Source organism: Phascolarctos cinereus, unplaced genomic scaffold (assembly GCF_003287225.1).
Source record: "Phascolarctos cinereus isolate Bilbo 61053 unplaced genomic scaffold, phaCin_HiC Scaffold_8;HRSCAF=390, whole genome shotgun sequence".
Taxonomy (NCBI): Eukaryota; Metazoa; Chordata; class Mammalia; order Diprotodontia; family Phascolarctidae; genus Phascolarctos; species Phascolarctos cinereus.
In genome coordinates this window covers 60,851,676-60,874,109 of record NW_027556291.1, presented here as the reverse complement: position 1 = coordinate 60,874,109, position 22,434 = coordinate 60,851,676, and the positions used below count along the sequence as shown (strand labels likewise).

Below are 22,434 nucleotides of genomic sequence, written 5' to 3'. Positions count from 1 at the left end.
GTATGAGACTGCTTTGTAAAATGCTGTGTAAAAGGTTACCTCTTCTTTTTGTATTATCGTTTTATTCTGTGATTTATTCATTCTGTTCTATTCTATTATTCCTTTACTCCATGTAGCTTTTAGATTTCAGGAGATGTGATTGGATTTGTTTTTTGTTTGAATCCATGTAATGCCAATTCTTTTCCAGCAGCAGCAACTTCTGCTCCTACCACCACTTCTGGGCCTACATTGTTTGCTTCCATAGCAAATTCTTCCCTTCCAGTCTCTTCTGCCCCAACCCTCTCAGGTAAGGCGCCAGTTTTAAAGGCAATCTCATCCATTAAATCTGGGCTCTTAACTGGGAACTTGTTAATAAAACTAAAGGTCTCTGCTGCCCCCAAATTCATCATTATACTTGATCTGGCTGTCGTCTGCTATTCTCATTAGCGGCTTGATCAGACTTACTAATATAGCTTTTGTTCTGAATTTGGGATATAAATGATTATTAAAGCGTATACAGTGTCTCAATGTGCACTACTTTGAAGCAACTCTTAGACCTGGCAAAAATAATTGAGTATTTTCCCAGGTGTGTCAAAAGGAAGAAGTCTCACTGCCTGTGTGAACATGGTGAAAGAATAAGGGGCAGAGACCAGATATAAATCTCTAAGTGAATTGAACTTTGCTCTGTATAATGTGCTAGGGCCTGAGTGATCTTGTTGCTCTGTATATGGTTAAAAAAATTGAGGTCCAAACTGTCATTGAAGGTTTCATTCAGCACCTTCTCTTCTTAAGGGAGTGGTCATCTTCTAGAGGCCAATGTGCCCTTCACTTTGCCATCCCTCTCGTCTTGGAAAAGTTGCTGCAAGCAGCAGGTGTCCAGTTTTCCTTTTGACCATGGGTCTGCTTTGCTGCAATGGTTCTGTGACATCTCACTGCAACCTTGTTCTAGCACCATCTTGGTTCTATTACAATGCTGTAAAGTGCTCTCCTCCCCCCCCCCAATCCCCATCCTAGGGTTGTGAGGTGCTGAGAAGTGACATTGTTCTTGTAGCTGGAATCAAAATGGAGACATTTGGCCTCCTCTCTGCAGTGAAGTAGGCATGGGTGAGCATTTGAAAAGGGCTGCTAGCTGGTAGAATGCTCTTAGCACTTTGCTGCAGGAAGAGACTCTAGTTTTGTGACATGACTGTGATCTAGAAAAATTCTGTTGATTCACATTCCTTTTCAACTGGGGCATATTTTGTGAATGAACAGTATATTGTAAAGCTCACAGATTAAAATTTAGAACTCTTGGACTGATTCCATTTTATTGATGACTTGGTATGTGACATCTGGCAACTCACTTTCCCTCCCTAGGCTTTACTTTCTTTATAAAATGAAATAATAATATGCTAGAAAAACCCTTGATCAGGATGATCAAAGTATCAACAAAAGGGTTTTCAAATGTTCCTTAGTAGCTAAATAAGTTCCGTTTTCTATACTGTATTAAAGGGGTGATATGTAATTGTTCCCAACAGTTGGAGCCCCATCCACTTCAGTTGCAGCACCTGGTCTTGGAGTATTGGGATTTGGATTAAAACTTCCTAGCTCGACAAGTGCAGCCACATCTACTACCACTAGTAAGTTTGGGATGCTGGGCTGCAAGGGGGGACTCATTGGAGGCTGCTGAGGCTGCCATTGCAGCAAGAGAAGTCAGACCCCAAAGTGGAAAAGAGTGCCAGGGTACTGATGAAGGGCTAGTGTTCATAGCACCATGGAGAGTGCTAGGGGCTCTGTGAGCTTTATCTCCATGGAGCCTATCACAGCCCAGGTATTCTTGCCATTTTACAGCTGATGAAAGGATTTACCCAGGGTTGGAAAGCTAGTACATGTCAGAGGCTGGATTGGAGCTGGCGCCTCCTTTTAGACTCCAAGACAAATGCTTGCAAAAGAAGAGCTGCTTTTTCAGAGGTGGCTGGGACTGTGGCACCAGAGTAGGCATTAGAATGTCTGGGTTTGTTTTTTTGGGTTTTTATTTTTAGTTTTTTTAGTCCTGGCTCTTCTGTTTATTAGTTTATGTGACCTTGGGCAAAACCACTTAAGACTTTCTGAGAAATCTGTAAAATTGTTGAGATTCTTCTGAAGATCAAGTGAGATTGTGTCTCTTAAAGGGCCATGCTAGTGTGAGGGGCCAGGTATTTCTCAATGGCAGGGCATTGGTAGAATACCACTGAGACAGCCAGATATGAGGAATGCAGCTCAGAGCTAAGGCTACCATCTTTCATTCCCCAGTTTTCCTCTTCTGTCATGCTATTAATTTTTACTTTTTGACTTGGCTACAATCAGCGCTATACTGAGCAAAACTTGCTTTCAGATTTTTCTGTTCTTATTTTATTAGCATATAATATGTTACAGGGTAGAGAGCCTTTTAAACAAATGTTAATGCCTCTGATGCATGGAGGCATTAACCCTTGAATACTTCCTGACCCCAGGGCTGATCGGCATCATTCATAAGAGAGCCCTGCTTTGCTACTGGGGGATCCCTGGCCGGGGATCAGAGAGACTATAGCATTCCCAATGCAAAATCAAGCCCAGGAAAATAATAGATGTTGACCAAGAAGAGGGTGCCTGGGAAGAAAAGCTGGACAGTACGTTTTTACATCTTTTGTTTGGATTGTGAAGTTCCAGAACATCTGAGGACATCAGATCATCTATCTGTTTAAATGTAAATTCAGAAACATGTTGCAAAGGCAAATGGAAGGGTATTTTTAGTTTTTGGCTGTTTTGGATTGTGTAGCCTACTGCCTTTCTCCATTAGGGATAGTCAAGAATGACTTTTTAAAAAAAAAAAGAGTTGATTCTGTAAAATGTCTGAGCCTTGCTACTTGCACCTTGGTGTAGTCCAGGGTTCATCTGGCCTTCCTTTTCAGTTTTACTGCTCTACTTCTTGTCAGTCAAAACAGCATTGAGATTTAACTATTATCTCCTATGTCAGAATCGTATGAAAGGTTAGAAGAGACAAGGGTAATTATCAGTGCTATATGTAGAACAGTTGAGAATTTAAAAGGCAAGCTTTTATTTTACACTGAGGCTGATGGGAATTAGATATATCATGAAGATGATGTTCCTAGGATTGATTAAGGACTAGATAAGTCTTTCCTGTTCCCAGAGAATGAGTTGAATGTTTTCAGAGGAAAGTGAGGGATCATAAAACTTTAGAGATAGAAGGGACCCTAGAGATCATAAAGTCCCACCTCCTCAGATGGGGGACCATCAGAGAGGGAGCTAAGGTCCCAAAAGGTTATGGCTTCCCCCAAAGTTGTAGACAGCCAGGTAATGGTGGAGTCTGGGTTAGGAGCCCTTACGTCTCCCGGGTTGTTGTCCAGTCCAGTGTTCTTTCTACTACACCATGCTGCCTTTTCTCCTCAAATTAGGGAAATAATAGAACAGATAACGCAGTAGGGGGGCAGACCTATGGTCTATTGAGCCAAGTATCTCTGACAGTGCCCTAAGGGATGCTTTGTGGGTGCTGGGTTGTTTTCTGTGATATTGGCTTGAAAAGGTCAGGGATAAACCCTAGGGCCCTCTCTAGAAACTCTTAATACCTTATAATGGATTTGTCACCCATGAATTTCTCTAAACCCTTCTTAAACTTTCTGAGCATTTTTGGTTTTGAGCTTATTACTTCTCAGGGCAAGCAGTTCCCTCAATTTTCTTCCCGCTATGCGACATGATAATATATATCCCTCCATTCCATTTTCAACTTGCAGGGGGGCCCTCTGGGCCTCGCATTCTGGAATGTGGTGAGCACAGCCTTACTCATCATTTTCAATCATGCCTCCTACACCTATGTTGTCTTTGGTGTGGTACACTTGTTAGAAGATGCAGGAAGGCACAATGGAGCCTGATTTTGAGCCCACGAGCTGTTTTTCCTTAAAGTTGAGCTTTGAAAACTTCGATTCGGGAACATTGTGTCTCCCAAAAATGTATTATTGCTTTGCAGTCAGTCTCCACCTTCGTGAAAATACAAGACCAGAGGTGGATTTCTCTGTTTTTCAGCAGTATAGAAATGCCCCCTGGCTCCTTCTTTTACAGCATAGAAATGATGCTGGCACTTTCCTCCACCCCAGCTCTTCCCTACCTAGTGCCTTAGGAGATGAGAGTGGGAGGTTGGCCTTCTACCACAGTCCATTTGGGCTTTTGGCTTACTCAATGTATTTTTATTCTTTTTTCAGTCGGCCAGGTATTTTACATGGAACCTGCCATGTACCAGGTATTTAAGCTAGGTACTGTGAAGGATACAGCAAAAGTATAACATGTCTCTGTCATTAAACCATCCCTCAAAGTGCATTTCTCATGCCACAGACAACTTCCTTCCTGTCTTTCCCTGATCTCTGCCCCATGGTAATAATAACCATTCCCCTCAAGCCTCAGGTCCCTCTTTGGCTTACACTTCTCTAGCACACTTAATTGCTATGTCTTAGAGATAGCTGTTTGTGTGCTGTCCCCCCTCCATGAAAGCTGGGTCCTTTTCTTATCCAAACTTTGATCTCACCCATACCACATGGAAAGAAGAGTCTTGAAAACAAGGCAGAGGAGTTTAGACCTAATATGGTTCATATGTAGTTCTGCTATTGCACAGAGTTCTCCAGTGAGTCAAATTAGACCCTTAGCTTTCCCTGCAGCCCTGAAAAAATATAGGAAAAACTTTCTTTTGTTGGACCGATAAGTGTATAAAAGAAGAAGGGGATAGAAGAATGCATTCGTAGCCAGTATGAACTCTGGCTGGATCTAGTTGCCTTGTGCCTGCTTATTTTCTCTCTCCCTCTCCCTTTTCTGCCTTTCTCCCCACTGGAAGTATACAGGCTACTTGAGGGCCAGTTCCACACTGAGTGGCATGGGAGCTGACCTAGGCTGGTTGATGCCTCCTTTAGGTACCCTGGTGGGCCCTTTGCTCCTGGGGGCTCACCACCTTGGTGTAGTCTTCCCCAGTGTACCCTCAGATACTGAGTACTGGTCATTATTAGCCTAATTCCAAGATTGTGGAGTGCCTGCCATAAAAAGACAGACATGACAACAAAGCCCCCAGTCCTGAAGGACACTCCTAGTCTTTCAGTTTGGAGGGTATCTGAGAAGAGGCAGCTGTTCTTAAGCCCACCCTGGATGAGAGGGTCCATCCCCTGAGTTGGTCCTGTTCCACATCTGGTTTCTTGAGTACTTATTCAGAGATGGGCCAGAACCAAGTGGGAGCTAACTGACCTCTAGGGATTGAGATGAGCAGAATTTAATGACTTGCTATTTGCTTTTGTCGTACTTCCAAGAACAATGAGGTGAAAGTCTCCTTATCTGTTGGCCTGGGTTATGTCTGAAGCTCAAGTTTTAAGTGTTATGTTCCTGAGGGCCCCTCCCCCCAAGCTATTGCTTTACTTCAGTAAATCCTCTCTCCAATTTTGACATAGCCTTTGGCTGTCATTTTTGTGAGTTTGGATCTTCGGGATATACCCTCCTCCTGGGCCAGCCCGACCCTTTGCCACTCAGTTCGTGAGGCGGAGCACATTGCCATCCCCAGCCCTTGCCTCTGAGGCATGCCCTGGAATGGACATTATGTTGGACATTATCCTTCCCTACCCTTCCTAGAGAAGAAAGCTGAAACAGCAGCAGCCTATGACTCTTGGTTCCTGGATTGGGGGTGACTGATTCACCAGCAGACCTAGATTTGTGGGAAATTGGAAGTCTGACCAAGTGACAGAACAGACAATTGGCTATATGTGGGACTGAAGATGGGGCCTAATGGCTAGAAATAAGTGAGTGAAGGGTGCTGAGTTACTGGGATTTGCCATGCACATTTGGCAGGCAGAAGTTTTTTAGGCTTCCTGACTTGCAAAGCTGTGAAACAGGATGAGTGAATGACAGGAGCTTGATATTATCAAGGACATCTCCCAAAGTCCCATGCATCCAAACCCACAGAAGTCACTTGATAAAGGAGTTGTTTCCCTCTCTCTTCTATTTTATTTTATTTTACTTTAGTTTAGTTTGTTTTAGGCAATTGGGGTTAAGTGACTTGCCCAGGGTCACATAGCTAGTAAGTGTCAAGTGTTTAGCCTGAGGACAGATTTGAACTGAGGTCCTCCTGACTTCAGTGCCAGTGCTCTATCTACTGCTCCACCTAGCTGCCCCTTTCCTCTCTCTTCTATTGATAGTCTTATTTGGGGTACTTTTGCCCTTTTATTGTAGTATTCCATTAATCTGTCTTTTGTGTGTTAGAAGAAAAGCTATCACTCAGTAGTGATGTGGTCAAAAGGTAGGCAGAATGACTAAAAATCCATTCCTTGAATATAAGGAGGAAGAAGAATAATGGAGGGTTACCATAATTTGCCAGCTTTCTTATAGATGACCTTCCATTTCCCACCTCCACACCTTTGTACAAGCTTGCCCCCCACCCATGCTTAGAATTCAGATTTCCTGATTCACCCATTTGTTAATGTGCTGTCCCATCACTGTTTATTTTGTATATAGTCTGTGTTTACTTATTGTGAGTCCTTTGTATCTCCTCAAAAGAATATAAGTTTTTTGAGAGTAGTAACTGTCTTACTTTGGTTATCTGTATCCCTAGAACAATACTGGCTCTTCATAAATTCTTGTTTGTTGATTGATTTCAGCGTCAGAATGTGTAAAACCCACTCCTAGGTCGAGTGGCAACTATTTGGAATATTCCTTTTTTTTTTTTAATTCTCTAATTTTATTTTTAGTTTTCAACATTCACTTCCACAAGATTTTGGGTTCCACATTTTCTCCCCAATCTCGTCCCTCCCACCACCTCAAGATAGCATGCATTCTGAATACCCCTTCCCCTAATCTACCCTCCCTTCTATCTCCCCTCCCCCCATCCCCTTCAATTTTCCTGTAGGGCAGGATAGATTTCTATACCCCATTGCCTGTATATCTTATTTCCCAGTTGCATGTGAAAAGTTTTTTTAACATTTGTTTTTAAAACTTTGGGTTCCAAATTTTCTCTCTTCCTCTCTCCCTACCTACCCTCATTGAGAAGGCAAGCAGCTTGATACTAGTTATACATGTGTAGTCATGCAAAACACTTCCATAGTGGTCATGTTGTGAAAAACTAAATATATTTCCTATAACCCTATCCCACCCCTCATTTATTCTGTTTTCCCTTTTGACCCTGTCCCTCCTTAGAAGTGTTTGCTTCTGATTACCCCCTTCCCCAGTCTTCCCTCCTCTCTATCATCCCCCTGCTCTCTTGTCCCCTTTCCCCCCATTTTCCTGTAGGATAAGATAGATTTCCATACCCAATTGAGTGTGTATGCTATTCCCTCCTTAAGCCAAATCTCATGAGAATAAGATGCACTCATTCCCTCTCACCTTCCCCTGTTTCCCCTTCACTGTAAAAGCCTTTTCTTGTCTGTTTTATGTGAGATTAATTTACCCCATTCTACCTCTCCCTTTCTCCTTCTCCCAGTATAGTCCTCTCTCACCCCTTAATTTTATTCTCCAGATATCACCCCTTCATCTTCCACTCACCCTGTGCCCTCTATCTATCTATCTATCTATAATTATATACATATAATTTTTCCCTCCAACTACCCTAATACTGACAAAGGTCTCATGAGTTACAGATATCATCTTGGAATATTTCTAGTAGATATTTCTTAACAAATTCATTGTTTAGTTTAATAGATGTCTGGTGGGATTTTTTCTGATGAGAAATGTGACGGGGGCATTTGAAACCTGAGATTCTGGCTGCAGCACTAAACCAGCATTAGAAACCCCAGGGATCATTTAACTCAAGGCTCCTCAGCTCCTGGCCAGAAATGGTGTTGTGGGCCAGCACTGAGAAGGGAATGCTGTGTGGCTCTGCAGGTCCTCCACTGGCCCTCTCCCCTCTATTTCTGTCATAACAACATCAACATCCAAGCCCCAGCCTTCCTTGCTTTTGAAATTTCTAAGTGAAATAATTGGCTCTTAATTCTCCACTTTAACCTCATGTACTTTTGTTTCAGCTACGACTTCAACTACCACCACAGGCTTTGCCTTGAATCTAAAGCCGCTGAGTACACCTGGCACTGGCATCATCCCTTCCACCTGTGCCACTTTGCCCTCAGCTACCACAGTTCCAAGGTGAGGCCTGATTTCTAAGTTCTCCTGAATTTCACTTCATTCATAAGGCACACACAGTCAGGTGACCTCTTGGGCGCACGTAGCTCTCCTGGATATCTTTCAGAGGCGTTTCAGATACAGAGGAACACCTTCTGAACCCAGATCCATTTGGAAACTAGGTTTCTGTAACCCAGTGACAGGAACATTGATTTATTTGTCTTTGTTAAATACTGGGAGAAAACAGTCTATAGACTCATAAACTGGAAGGAACCTTAGTGACCATCTAGTCTTACCCCATGGTTTTATGAAGGAGGGAACTGAGTCCTGGAGGGTGATTTGTCTAAGGTCTTAGTTTGCTAGTGTCAGAGCTAGGACTTGAGCCCAGGTTTTTGATTCCTGAGGCTAGGCTTTCTTCATGGTGGGGTTTGGTTATCATGTATTCCACTGTTGCAAAAAATAACACTACCCACCCCACCCCACCCCAAAAAAAGTGAGTGCTTCTAGCAACCTTTTGATGAGTATGCCAATATATCTAAAGTAAATCTACTACTTTTAACTGATTTTTGTTTTTAAAATTTTTACATCATTTGAACCCTTTCTAAGTCCGTAAATGTTTGTTCCAGTATCCTTGAATGATGGGAGGTGGTCCTATCCCATCAAGCTAAAGATTGAAATGTCTTCTGGGACTCATGGTTTTCTAATAACAATCAGCAAAATAACTGTTCAGTTTCTAGCTTAGTGGTTTATTAATGTAACTGATGTCCTAATTACAAGCTATTAGGTCAACAAAACACAGTATATGGTTTAGCCATTATTGTGCTGAGGTCAAATCAACAAGCAGAGGCTTACAGGGGCTGAGATCAAATTACCATAGGGTCAGAAGCATAGAAGTCAGGATCTCAGCAGCAAAATTAGGAACCAAAGAGATTGGCATCAGGCTGCTAAGCCAAATTGTAGAACATGGTCGCATGGCACCATGTTTGTTTAAGTTCAGGAGTACCAGAATTCAGCTGAGATGGGTGGGAGAAGTACTCTGATTCCAGGTTCAGCAGCTGGAAAAGGATAGTACCAAAAATATTGCCAGTGAAAAGGAAAGTGAGGAACTGAAATTCATGGCAGTTCCAGTAGTGTTTCCTTCTCCACCTAATCCTATCCTACAGGTTTAAACCCTGTATGCCCTGTCTAATAAAGTTTTTATTATGTTTTTCTGACAGTCCTAGTGCAAGTTAGTAATAATAGTGGATCTAAGTTGATCAGCCAATAAACATTAAACTATGTGGCAGGCCCTGGCAGTGCAAAGAAAGGCAAAGACTCTCCCTGCTTTCAAGGAGCTCACAGTCTAGCTGGGGAGACAACATGAACATAACTATGTACAAGCAAAATATATGCAGGAAAAATTAGAGATAATATTTGTAGTTTGTAAAAGCAACTAGGTGGCACAGTGGAAAGAGCACTGGGCCTGGAGTCAGAAAGACCGGAGTTCACATCTAGCCTGGTGACCTATGTGACCTTGGGGAAATCATTTGACCTCTATTTGCCTTAGTTTCCTCAGCTGTAAAATGGAGATAATAGCAGCATCCACCTCACAGGATTGTTGTAAGGATCAAATGAGATATTTGTAAAAGCACGACTGTCTGCCATGTTGTAGGCACTGTATAAATACTTATTCCCATCCCTTTACCACCCCCTCATCCCCCCTAATGTTTTCCTTTGTTGTTGTTGTTGTTGTTGTTTTGGTTTTGGTGAGGCAGTTGGGGTTAAATGACTTGCCCAGAGTCACACAGCTACTGAGTGTTATGTGTCTGAGGCCGGATTTGAACTCAGGTCCTCCTGAATCCAGGACCAGTGAGTGCTCTATCCACTTCACCACCTAGCTCTCCCCCCCACACACACCAGTGTTTCGTATATGTTATTTTATTTTTATCTTCACAACAACCCCTTAGAGGTAGGTAACACTTTTCTCATTTATTTGTGCTCACCCAGGTAGACTCCCAAGAACTTCACTGTATGGTTCTTCCCCATGTTATCCTTTGTAAACTCCCCCTTACAAGCATTCGGGTTCATGGAGCATCAGAGAAAAACCAAAAATGTTTTTATTTACAGGCCCATAATGGATCAAGAGATTCCCCCATCCCAAATCTGGTAGGCTCCATTTTGTCCAACCCCAGTGAAGACCTGTGTGATTCTAATGATTTCCAATACTGCTCCAGCAAGGAGCAAGGCCAAGGCTAACTAGTCTTTTGTGCTGTAGGGACTCTTCCTAGTCACACTATTCCAGTGAACCTCTGTCTTCTCTTCTGAAAAGGTTCCTATCAAGTAAGAATCCATATCCCTCCTCCCTATCTGGCTGCCCGCCATCCATGTCAGTGCCTCCTAGTTCACAGGGACACTTAAACTCATTTGTCTTTGCTCACTCATCTTCTGAGCATACTGAAGGGAACCAGAGACTACTCAGCAAAGGAAAGAGGAAAGACAACTCAAGAAATTGAATTAGACATCTCTGGCCTCTTCCAGTTCTAAATCTTTAATCCTATGATACCCATTTTACACACATGGAAACTGAAGCTCAGGTGGATTAAATGACTTGCCAGTGACACAGCTACAAAGTGTCAGAGGCCAGATAGACTGGAAAGCTGCCAGGCGCAGCAACGTGGACAAAAAGGCAGCCTACCCTGTAAAAAAAATACATTTTACTAATGCCTTTTGTCTTTAAATCAGTCATTTTGCACCTCCCTCCTCCAGATTGAACTTTCTCTTATGACAAAGAAAAGCAATTAAGTAAAAATGCCTAATTCACAGTCCCATTTCTAACAATATATGCAGTAGTCTGTCCTAGTGCTCCCCTACCTCTTTGCCATAAGGGAGTATGTTTCACTGTTTCTCTTTCATGGCCTTTGTTGATTTTTTTTATTACTCAAAGCTCAATTTCATTTTAGTGATCTGTTCATTTACCTTGTTTTAGCTCATTTGCTTATTCTGCTTTTCATCAGTTCTTACAAATCTTCCCACCTTTCTCTTACCTCCTAATTGTTATTAGATTACATCTCATCATTTTTTCTGTCATTCTTCAAATAATGAGTACTCAGTTTGTTTCTAGTTTTTTTGCTACCACAAAGAGAGCTATAATGAATATTTTGGCATATATTAGATCTTTGTTTCTGTCTTTGACTTCCTTGGGGGTATATGTCCAGAAGTGTCATTGCTGGGTCAAAGGGCATAGACTCTGGGCATGGTTGTACATATCTATAATCCCTATTACCAGGAAGGAAGTTAATGAATCACTTAAGCTCAGGAGTTCTGTGCTGCAGTAGACTAGAGCCAGTTAGTTGTCCACACTAAGTCTGGGACTGGGTGTGGCCTGGAGAATTTGGTGCTTGAAAAATATTCATCCTGCCTGGGAATGGGGAAGCAGTTGGGGGCAGCTGGCACATAGAGGAGTGGGAGAGCATGGAGCCAAGGAGGAGATTTTGAAGCAGATGGTAAAAGAAAGATAATTAACAGAGGGTATAGATCAGTAGTACACTGCATCATCAGGGACTTGGTGGAGGAAGGGCATTACTATGGGCCAGTGTCCTCTCTGACACCTGCAGTCATTGGCATTGTTCTGGGAGTGAGGCACAATGGAGAATGGGAATTCATGAGGCAAGCTCTACAAGGCAGTAGCAGAAACCACCTGGAAGGAAGAAGAGCCTAGAATGGATATCTTGAAAGCTTTGATTGTGTGTAAAATGCAGAGAAAAAAGAGAGACCAGATAGTTGTAGGGGTCATGAATTAAAGAATGAGAGGCTAGAGTTAGACAGAAAGAGAGGGTGGATAATGAAGAGAGTGAGAGAAATCCTTTTTGGAAAGGAGCACAAAAAAATAAAATTTAAAAACTAATGAACAGGACTAGTTGAAGGGGAGGAGAGGAAGAGGGAAATCTGCTAACTTAAGAGGAAAAAAGGAGGATAATAATTATAAATAATCTGATAAAAGCAAGAAAGAAAAAGAAACTAATAAGCAAAACCCTAAAGGGAAAGTGGTAAACAAGAATAGGGAAATCAGGGTGAGGCAGAGAGAGCCAGTGGGAACAGGACCACTTTAAAAAAAAAGATTAAAGTAAAGTAACTGAAGAAACATAATGTGTTTATAGCAGAAGAAGGGAAAAAAAATCATAACTTTAAAAAATATTAGAGACAGACAAAGGAAAATATAAATCTAGCTCTCAGCTTTAAATGTAAATGAATTAAACAATCCAGTAAAATGTAAGAGTAACAGATTGAGTAAGAAAACAAAACCCTACAATCTGTTGCTTATATGAAACATTTAAAAATCAAAGACATAGCACAAAATAAAGGGGATAGAAGAAAAATTTACTATACATCAGGTAAATCCAAAAAAGCCCAAATTGCTGTCTTGCTATCAGACAAAGTAAAAACATTCAAAAGTTAAAAAGGGGATAAAAAAGGAAACTGTATTGTGCTAAAAGGAACCATAAACAACAAACCAATAGCCATAATAAACTTATATATTCCAAATGCCTTAGCGTCCACATTCATAAAGGAAACCTCATCTGAGCTACAGGAAGATACAAATACAATAGTGACAGGAGACTTCAGTGTCTCTGTTTTGGATAACTCTTAATGGAAAGATAAACAAAACGGAACATGTGGAACTGAGCAAATTGAAGAAACTAGAGTTAAAAGACTTATGCTGTCTTCAGCTGAGCCCTCAACATTCCCCTCCAAACAACTTGAAAATAACACCTCAAATCAAATTTTGGAGCAGCAGAGCCATCAAAATGTTAGGGTGTGACATTTTTCTAGGCTAAGGAAACCTAGGAAGTCAGCAAGAGAGGTCTAGATGCTAGGGTGGAGGCCTGTCCAGAGTGCAGGCGCACAGTGACAACACCAGATGATGGCAGAAGCAGCTTTGGGAGTTCTCAGTCCAGAGACAGTAAGAGGGTTGGACAGCTGGTCAGAAAGAAATTACAGGGGACCCATTGCCGACACTGGGTACACCTGGCACTGATTGGCGACTCTGTTACCTATAGCAATTCTGGGTTACAGTTCTAGGGCAGAGAGGAGTGCTTGTGATTGTTCACAAGGGATCAGGGGTCTTGGTTACAGTTCCAAGGTCGAGAGGAGCTCTAGCATTTGTGGCTGCAGGAGAGCAGGGGACCTGGTCGTGGTCCCAGGGCCAAGAGGAGCATTAACACTTGTAGCTGCAGGATAAAGACCAGAGCACAGACTGGGAGAGCAGTGATCACACCTCTCCCCAGCTCCCACCACCTTGGAAGCACCAAAAACTTGCAGATCCCTGGGGCTAGCTCTGAAAACAGTAGCACCAAAAAGCCTAAAGCTTGAGAAAGTGCTTCCCCACCCCCAGGTGAGCAGAGACCAACATTAACATAAAGTTCAAAGTCAAGATGCAGGCTGGAAAAATGAGCAAACAACAACAAAAAAAAAAACTTGACCATAAAAAGCTACTACAATGGCAGGGAAGACCAAGACAAAATCAGAAGAGAAGACAACAATGTGAAAACAGCTACAAACACAGCCTCAAAAAAAAATGCTAATTGGACACAAGCCCAAGAAGACTTCTTAGAAGAGTCTAAGAGATAAGAGTCGTAGAGGAAAAATTTTGAAAACAAATGAGAATGATGCAAGATAATTATGAGGATAATTAGCAAAAAGGATCACAAAAAAAATTACTGAAGAAAATAACACCTTGAAAAACAGAATTGGCCAAATGGTAAAAAGGGCACAAAAATTCACTGAAGAAAAGAATTCCTTGGGGCAGCTAGGTGGCGCAGTGGATAGAGCACCAGCCCTGGATTTAGGAAGGCCTGGGTTCAAATCCAGCCTCAGACACATAACACTTACTAGCTATGTGACCCTGGGCAAGTCACTTAACCCCATTGCCTAACCAAAATAAAATAAAATTAAAAGACATTTTAAAAAATTTTTTTAAAGAAAAAGAAAGGGGCAGCTAGGTGGCACAGTGAATAGAGCACTGGCCTTGGAGTCAGGAGGACCTGAGTTCAAATCCAGCCTCAGACGCTTAATACTTACTAGCTGTGTGACCCTGGGCAAGTCACTTAACCCCTATTGCCTCGCCAAAAAGCAAAAAAAAAAAAAATTTAAAGAAAAAGAATTCCTTAAAAAGCAGTATTGACCAAATGGAAAAAGAGACATAAAAGCTAACTGAGGAAAATACCTCAAAATTAGAATTGGGCAAGTGGAAGTTAATGACTCCATGACACATCAAGAAACAGTCAAAGTCAAAAGAATGAAGAAAATAGAAGAAAATATAAAATAAATTTTAGAATCATTGGGCCACCTGAAAGCCATGATAAAAAAAAAAGCCTAGACGTGGTATTTCAAGAAATTATCAAGGAAAACTGCCCTGATACCTTAGATCCAGAGGGTAAAAGAAAAATTGAAAGAATCTACCAATCACTTCCTGAAAGAGTTCCCAAAATGAAAACTCCCAAGAATATGATAGCCAAATTCCAGAGCTCCCATATCAAGGAGAAAATATTTCAGGTAGCCAGAAAGAATTCAAATATTGTAGAGCCACAGTCAGGATAACTCAGAATTTAGCAGCTTCCACATTATAGGATTATAGGACTTGGAATATGATATTCCAGAGGGCAAAGGAGCTAGGATTACAGCCAAGAGTCACCTACCCAGCAAAACTGAGTATAATCCTTCAGGAGGGAAATGGATATTCAGTGAAATAGAGGACTTTCAAGCATTCGTGATGAAAAGACCAGAGCTAAATAGAAAATTTGACTTTCAAATACAAGACTCAAGAGAAGCATAAAAAGATAAACAGGAGAGAGAAACCATAAAGGTTTCAATAAGGTTAAACTGTTTACATTCCTACATGGGAAGATGATACATGTAACTTATAAGAACTTTCTTATTATTAGGGCAGTTAGGTGTATATATAGACAGAGGGCACAGGTGTGAGTTTGCTTCATGGGATGATATTTTAAAAAATGAAGGGGTGATGGGGCAGCTAAGTGGCGCAGTGGATAGAATACTGGCCCTGGAGTCAGGAGGACCTGAGTTCAAATCTGGCCTCAGACCCATAAACACTCACTAGCTGTGTGACTCTGGGCAAGTCACTTAACCCCAATTGCCTTACCAAAAAAAAAAAAGAAGGGGTGAGAAAGAGGGATGCATTAGAAAAAGGAGGAAGGTAGAGGAAGAATGAGTAAAATTTTCCATATTAGCCTTCTTGCAAAAGAAAACTAATTAAAAATAATTTTAAAAAGTAAGAAAAGTATACTTCAGTCTACACTCAGTTCATCAGTTCTCTCTCTGGAGATGGATACATTTTTCGTCATGGGTCTTTTAGAATTGTCTTGGATCATTGTTTTGATCAGAGTTGCTAAGTCTTTCACATTTTCCCAGTTGATCATCCTTACAATATTGCTGTTGGACAGTGCCTCTTGTTCCCTGATTGAATCTGTCATCTCTATTTATTAGTGTCTGATCCCTGCCTCCATGCTCACACATCTGGCTTTGAAGAAGCCAGAGAAATGGCTATAAAAAAGAATGATGTCTGTTTCCAGGCCTACTTGGTGTAGCTCTTTCCCTGGAGGCCAGTACTACTATTGGCCCTGATCTACAGGTCCCCCTTTCTCTAGCCATTTTCTGCTACACACACCCTTCTCCCTTAAAATGGGGCTTTAGCCTCCTCTTTTTTTTTTTTGGGTCTCTTTCTGGCAACAGTAGTTGCCACTGTTTAAATTTTTTGACTGATGGTGCTATATTAACTTTTTGAGAGAGGCATAGACAGACTTACCTAGAAAGATGGTAGAGATGGGATGGCAGGTAAAACAGAAAAGGTCGTTCGTTCTGGGCCCACAAATACCAGGAATGATTGGGACCTTTGGCATTTCCCCATCTCTTTATTATTGTTGGGATTTTTGTTTGTTTTTATGTTTTTGTTTTTGCTTTTTGGTGAGGCAATCAGGGTTAAATGACTTGCCCAGGGTCACACAGCTAGTAAGTGTCAAGTGTCTGAGGTCGGATTTGAACTCAGGTCCTCCCAGCTCTTAAGGCTGGAGCTCTATCCACTGCGCCACCTAGCTGCCTCCTTTTTTTCTTATTCTAAGAATCATTGTACCTACCATAGGGCTGTATCCTTGTCTTTTTCAGTATAACCCCTGTGATGACTTACGCTCAGCTGGAAAGTTTGATCAATAAATGGAGTCTCGAACTGGAAGACCAAGAGAAACACTTCCTTCAGCAGGCCACCCAGGTGAATGCTTGGGACCGGACGTTAATTGAGAATGGTGAGAAGGTAAGAATGTAGTCTTCATCCACTATGATGAACCAAAGAAAGAATTCTCCTCCTATGATGGCTATTACAGATAACTTAGTCTGCCAATCACAGGTGAACTGACTCTTAAAGAGGTTGTACTTCTCATTTGTTTTGGTTTGGGAGCAGCATTATTTTCATTGTTACACATTCTTATTTGTTTCTTAGATTACTTCTTTACACAGAGAAGTAGAGAAAGTGAAGCTGGATCAGAAAAGGTAGGAATTTTGGGCAGTTCCCCACGTTAGGAGATCAGGGAATTTGCTTTCTTGAGGTACTCTGCTCTGTTTGGTCACTTCTCACCGCTTTTCAGCTCCCCAGCTTACTGGAGTTATTTCTTTAGGTTGGACCAAGAATTAGACTTCATCCTGTCACAGCAGAAAGAACTAGAGGACCTGCTGGCCCCTCTGGAGGAGGCCGTGAAGGAGCAGAGTGGAACTATCTATCTGCAGCATGCAGATGAGGAGCGAGAGAAAACGTAAGTGCTTTGGTCAGGTCTGGCAGAACCAGGCCAGTGGTGGCTCATGACAACGGTGGAAAGGCCTCGTAAAAGAGGAAGACAGAGATTTGGAGGGTAGGGCCGAAGGACTGGCAGAAAGAGGCAAGATCTATTCTGAACGTTTGCTTGCTCTCTCTTAATGACTGGCTTTTCCAGAATACTGGGAAACCAAGTGATCCTTCTGACAATTGTTATTCATGATGTAAAATAGGGATGATATCACACATAACTGTTAAAAAAACATTTGTACTTGTCAAATGTGTTCCCAGATTAGAAATACTAAAATGGTTTCATTTGCTAAGTATCATGATGTGGGCTCTTTCTGGACCTGGTCTTCATGCGGTTTGCTTCATCGATAAATCATTTGCTATTTCAAAGCAATTAATTTGAAGGAAACCTGTCTGATTCCCCAAAGTAAAATGGTAGGCATGTTTTAGGAGTGCGTTGGAGTTGTCTCTACCTTACTCTGACCAGTGTTTTCCCAGTGCAGCTCTCCTACTTTGTTTCTCTGCAAAATGATGAAATGTTTGGAGAATGTTTGTGAATGTGCTGTGGGAGCTAGATTATAAGTAAATCAAATCATGTTGTTAGTGATTTATCCTTATCAAAAGATGCATTTACCAGTTAACCCATGGAACAATGTAAGAATATGACAAAAGCACAGTTCTGATTCTGGTTTTGTGTTTTAATCTTTGTGAATCTTTGTATTCTAGGAATTTAATTTTGTCTTGTGCAGTATCCCGAGAACAGACAGCTTTGGCCATGAGGTCTTAACAAGGGCATGAAGAAATCTTTGAGGAGATAATGTTCCCTGAGTTGTTCTGTGCAAACAAATTTATCTTAGGTTAAACCAGTACCACAAATTTTTTTTGACCTACACAAGTGATCTCCATACCTTGGCAGAGAAAAGCAGCAAATGAGCTATTAATAGATCTAATTGAATCACTGGAAACATTTAAATCTGAAAAAGCCTGCATTTCCTTTAGTTCTCAAAATTCCACACACACTAATCTTTTTTTCTTTTAACTGGTTAGTAAGCTTAAGGATTTTATTCAGGCGCTTGTGATTGGCAGCAATGTGTAAGTAGAAAGAAAGTTGGAGGTGGAATGAGTGGACTCTAAATTCCATCTCAGATACTTATTAGCTGTGTGACCATAAGCAAGGAAGTGCCCTTCTCTGAGCCTTGATTTCCCTGTCTGTAAAAGGGAGATGATAATTCCAGAACTCCCTCACTTTACCAGGGTTGCTGTAGGGGAAGTACCATGTTACACTTTAAGTACTTCAGAAATGTGAACTATTACTGACTCATCACAGACTTGGGGAACAGATTTGTTCATTTTTTGCACACTCTAGAATGTCGTGATAATTTTAGCATTCAAGAGTTCTTTGTTACTGAAGTGGCTTAGAATATTATGGTTTTTGGCCAGGAAAATGGTAGGACTCCATAGACTGTAGAGCAGGTTGTTAGTGAAGTCGGGGTCATTTAAGGGGGCAAATTAGCCTCAGCCTGTTTCAGGCCTTTGGGATTCCCTGAACACCTGGCCCAGCAGGTGCTCTGCTTTAAATGGGTGTCAGTGGTCATGTGGGGGACACGCTGAAAGTGTAGGTCGCTTAGCACTTAGCAGCAAAACCCTAACAGCTTATATCCTACTATGTGAAACTAACTTGAAACATCACTGTTATTTTACAGTTATAAATTAGCAGAAAACATAGATGCTCAACTGAAGCGCATGGCCCAAGACCTCAAGGACATTATTGAGCACCTGAATATGTCTGGAGGGCCTCCTGACACCAGCGACCCGGTGAGTATGCCCCTCTGGCTATCTGAGGGCCAATGCCCTTCCTTGCTTCCATCCTGTGATCTCCTTCTTCCTTCAAGGCTTTGTGCCTGCCTCTAGAGACAGCAAAATTCACAGGAGGTTTTCCTTAAAAGAAAAAAGAAAAAAGCCTTTTCCTTGCCCACTTCAATTTTTCAGGATTTTCTAAACTTTCACATCTGTAACTTCTCCCTAATGATCCTCTATGGTGAAGGCCCCATTCTCTCCTCACCTCCTTATGTGTACCCTTTCACATATTGACCACATACCCCTTTAGGTTATATGTATATCTGTATACTTGGGTGACTTACCTTTGTTCACTCATGAGCAAATAGGTTGTAACATACCAAAAGTTCTTTGTTTGGTAAGCGTTGGAATTCAGAACACATGGTCATAGAAAAAAGCAGTGTAAATGGTGGTTGGCTTCCCAGCCATTCCACAGAAACTTTACTTAAATCCATGGTGTAGCTGTATAATAATACTATAGTTTCCCTTTGTTTCTTTGGGGAAATTATATACTAAGTTTCATCTGAGAATTTAGTGTATGGGAATACATCTTGTCTTGGTTATAGAAGTGAATGCCCTTCCCACTCTGGTACAATAGCTACTCAGATATAAGAGTTGTTCCTAAGTCTAGTCCTATATGAGGGACTGATGGTGTGAATGCATATGATTCTTGATGATTATGGTTTGCAGTGGATATGAGGTCTAGGTGAGTCACTTGGTTGTCTACTGTGCTCCTTCTGTACTTGTCCATTCACTGTGAAGAAACTGGACGTCGACTCTGTGTCATATCCAGGTCTGGAGACTGAGACAGCAGATTACCATCAGTCCGTTCATTATAAAAATTTCATTACAACAAAACAAAGTAATTTTTATTTAAAGAAAATTTTTTTGTGTGTATAGTCAATACTTAGCTGTTTATGCTAATTCAGGGGAATCATTTTTATGTACCTCAGGAAGCCCCTTGCTAAATTATGAAGCAAGGAGTAGCATGGTGTAATGAAGACCTTATTGGCTTGGGAAACCAGGAGACTTTTACCATTAGCTAGTTATGATACTTTGGGCAATTCACTTTGAAACTTGACTTACTGCATTTACAAAGCATTTTATATTCACCCTCACTTGATCCTAACAGCCCTGTGAGGCAGGTAGTGCAGAAATTGTCGTCATTTTGCACATGAGGAAACCAAAGGCCCAAAGAGGGGAAATGATTTGTCCAGGCCACCCCAGGACCTGGGACTCCAGCCCAGCTCTCTGATCCGATGTTCACTTCTGCTATACATCACTTAATCCCTAAAGAATCTTGTAGGTCTCAAAATTAATGTCATCGATTCCAAGTAAGATCGATTTTTAGATTGTCCTTGTTATGGAGAGGCAGTGTGACATAGTGGGTAGAGGGCTAGCCTTGAAGTCAGGGGGGCCCGGCTTCCAGTTTCACCTCTGCCACATCCTGGCTGGGTGACCCTGGACAACTCCAGTCACTCCACCTGCCATTGTTCCAAGTGACTGTTAAACTGTAAATGGCAGAGCAGTGGGAGACCTACATTAGGAGAGTGAGTTCCTTACCTGGACCTCCTGACACAGATGAAATCCCAGGTCCTGTTAACAAAACAGTGGCTTTCCTGAATTTACCTAGGTAGTCAAGGATTTCTTGATATACAAGCATTTCTTTTTGACAAAATTAACTTTGGCGTTCTGTTGTAATTTTGTCATAATGAATGGACTGAATGGAAATCTGTCCATTGTCAGCAGGCCTAACTATGAAATAGAGCTGGTTGATGTCCAGTTTCTCCGTAGTGAAGAAAGAGGGCCCAGGAGGCACGTGTGCCAGTCAGCCTCTTCTGCCATGCTGCCTGTAACCATTTGTTTTTCTTTGGTTTTTTGTTTTTTTAAGAGGCGGTAGAGGATAAAGTTGGGTCAGATAGTGGTTTTTCTTTTTGGCAGGAAGGGCTGTGCTGTTGGAGGTGGGGGGAGCTGACAGGTACAGGCACATAGCCCATCTAACATTGCTCTAGCCAGCCCTTACTGTTGACTGAGAGTCAAGGCCCGCCCAGCAAACTCAGCCCAGTTCTCATCTTTATTGTACATCCCTTGTGTAGCTTGCTAAGTGTCTCCTTGCTCCTTAACGGTGTTGTTTCCTGCCTCTCCAAACACACCCAGCTCCCCCAGCAATTTCCTGATAGAACAAGGCAAGATTGACAGCTCACTGACACTAACAGCAGCCATATTAAGGACAACAAGATGTCAGGTTTGTGCTCCAATTAACCATTTGTGCGAGAAGGGAAAAATCTTGGGTGTCAGAGTCAAGTTTTGAGTCCAGGTTTGGGGTTCCCAAGTCACTGGGTTTCACTTGGCTTTGAAAAGTCAAAGTGGATTTTCTCCAGTATCTCACAGGGGTGGTGGGGATTTGGCTCCTTAGCCCTTCATTTCCTGCTTCTCCTCCAACTGTGATGCTTTTCTCCCTTTCCTCTTCAGATATTGGAGAACTATGGGAAGATGGCAAAGGGTTTTATGATGTAGAGCAGAGAAAAGGGAGCTTTTGGTGATTGACTTCTATCTTCTCAGTAACCACAAGCGCACCTGAAGATATAGTACTGTGGGGAGCAAATCTCCCTTTTGGAATTCATACTTGATATTTTAGATAACTAATCTATAGTTGAAACCTCTAAGGTAACGTCTAGGCATATTTTCCATTGCTCTCCGCTGGGGTGATGGATTGTTCCTTCTCATCTCTAGCTAGGTTGTAAGCTGAAATCAGGGGATTCCTAAACAGGAAAAATGCCCCCTCTTCAGCCCACCTTTCAAGATGTCACTGGGTTCTTTAACCTCCACTACTCTATCTCAACAGATACCTTGTCTAGCTCCTAGAGAGGTCCCTCTCATGTAAACTTATCTTTCCGGCCCCATTGTCCACCAGCCTGAAGCCTCATAGGGTTGTCTCTCCAATTTGGAACAGCCCAGTCCTGTCTTGTAAACCCCTTACACATGATTCTCTATCATGGGCTAAGGATGAGACCTCCTGTCTAACCTTGTTGCCATGGAGCTGAATGCCCTCTACAGCTCAATGGGGCATGCCTATAATTGCTAATTGTGATGGCAGGACAAAAGAAGCGTGAAGAGCTCAGCTCTGTGCTCAGCCAGGACAAATCAATGGACAGGAACCAGAGGAAACATTTGTCATACAATACTCTTCTTGTAGCGGATTTATTATAACCCAAGCAAGAAAACACTGTTTCAATGGGCCGTCTGCCAGAGCCTAGAAATAGCTTTGGTATACAAGGCTCTTTCTTGCTCTTACTTGTCAGAAAAAAACTTGCTAAAATCATGAAAGTCTTCCTTCTCTCTCAGACTGGTGTTTATCATGTTATAATCTTTTCTTTTTTCTTTTTTTAAAGATTGCAAAAGCTATTTTGGCTTGGTTCTTGCTAAAAAATCATTTCTTTTCATTTGTTGGTGGCACTTCCACAAATAACACTGTTCTAACATATTGCTTTGGTGCAGGTCCTTCAAAATTATTTACAAATATTTGGGATTTTAGACAGGAGTCTTAGAAACATAGTAACTTCATTAATTCAGTATTGTTTGATTGAACATTGAAGGTAATTTGAAGTGCTAGTTCATGTCTAATATTCTTATGATGCTTTCATTTTTCCCAAAGTACTATCCATTCTGTTACCTTAAGGGATTCAAGTATAGAGTAGTTATCTGAAATTTTCAGTCATTTT

General features: G+C 41.6%; 1 protein-coding gene across 7 annotated transcripts in view; it reads left to right on the top strand.

The window, feature by feature from the left end:
• Positions 1 to 22,434, top strand: part of NUP62 (nucleoporin 62) — a 65,813-nt gene that overhangs the window by 23,726 nt on the left and 19,653 nt on the right. For 4 of the 7 annotated variants that reach the window (XM_078147925.1, XM_020967221.2, XM_020967218.2 and 1 more), the window contains 7 exons: positions 188 to 286; positions 1,497 to 1,598; positions 7,977 to 8,094; positions 16,228 to 16,372; positions 16,559 to 16,608; positions 16,734 to 16,868; positions 18,580 to 18,691. In XM_078147925.1, the coding sequence (XP_078004051.1) occupies positions 188 to 286; positions 1,497 to 1,598; positions 7,977 to 8,094; positions 16,228 to 16,372; positions 16,559 to 16,608; positions 16,734 to 16,868; positions 18,580 to 18,691 (761 nt within the window). Of the gene's footprint in view, positions 1 to 187; positions 287 to 1,496; positions 1,599 to 7,976; positions 8,095 to 16,227; positions 16,373 to 16,558; positions 16,609 to 16,733; positions 16,869 to 18,579; positions 18,692 to 20,869; positions 20,961 to 22,434 lie in introns of those variants that run through there. The other 3 variants (XM_078147926.1, XM_020967219.2, XM_078147924.1) reach the window with 2 other exon arrangements.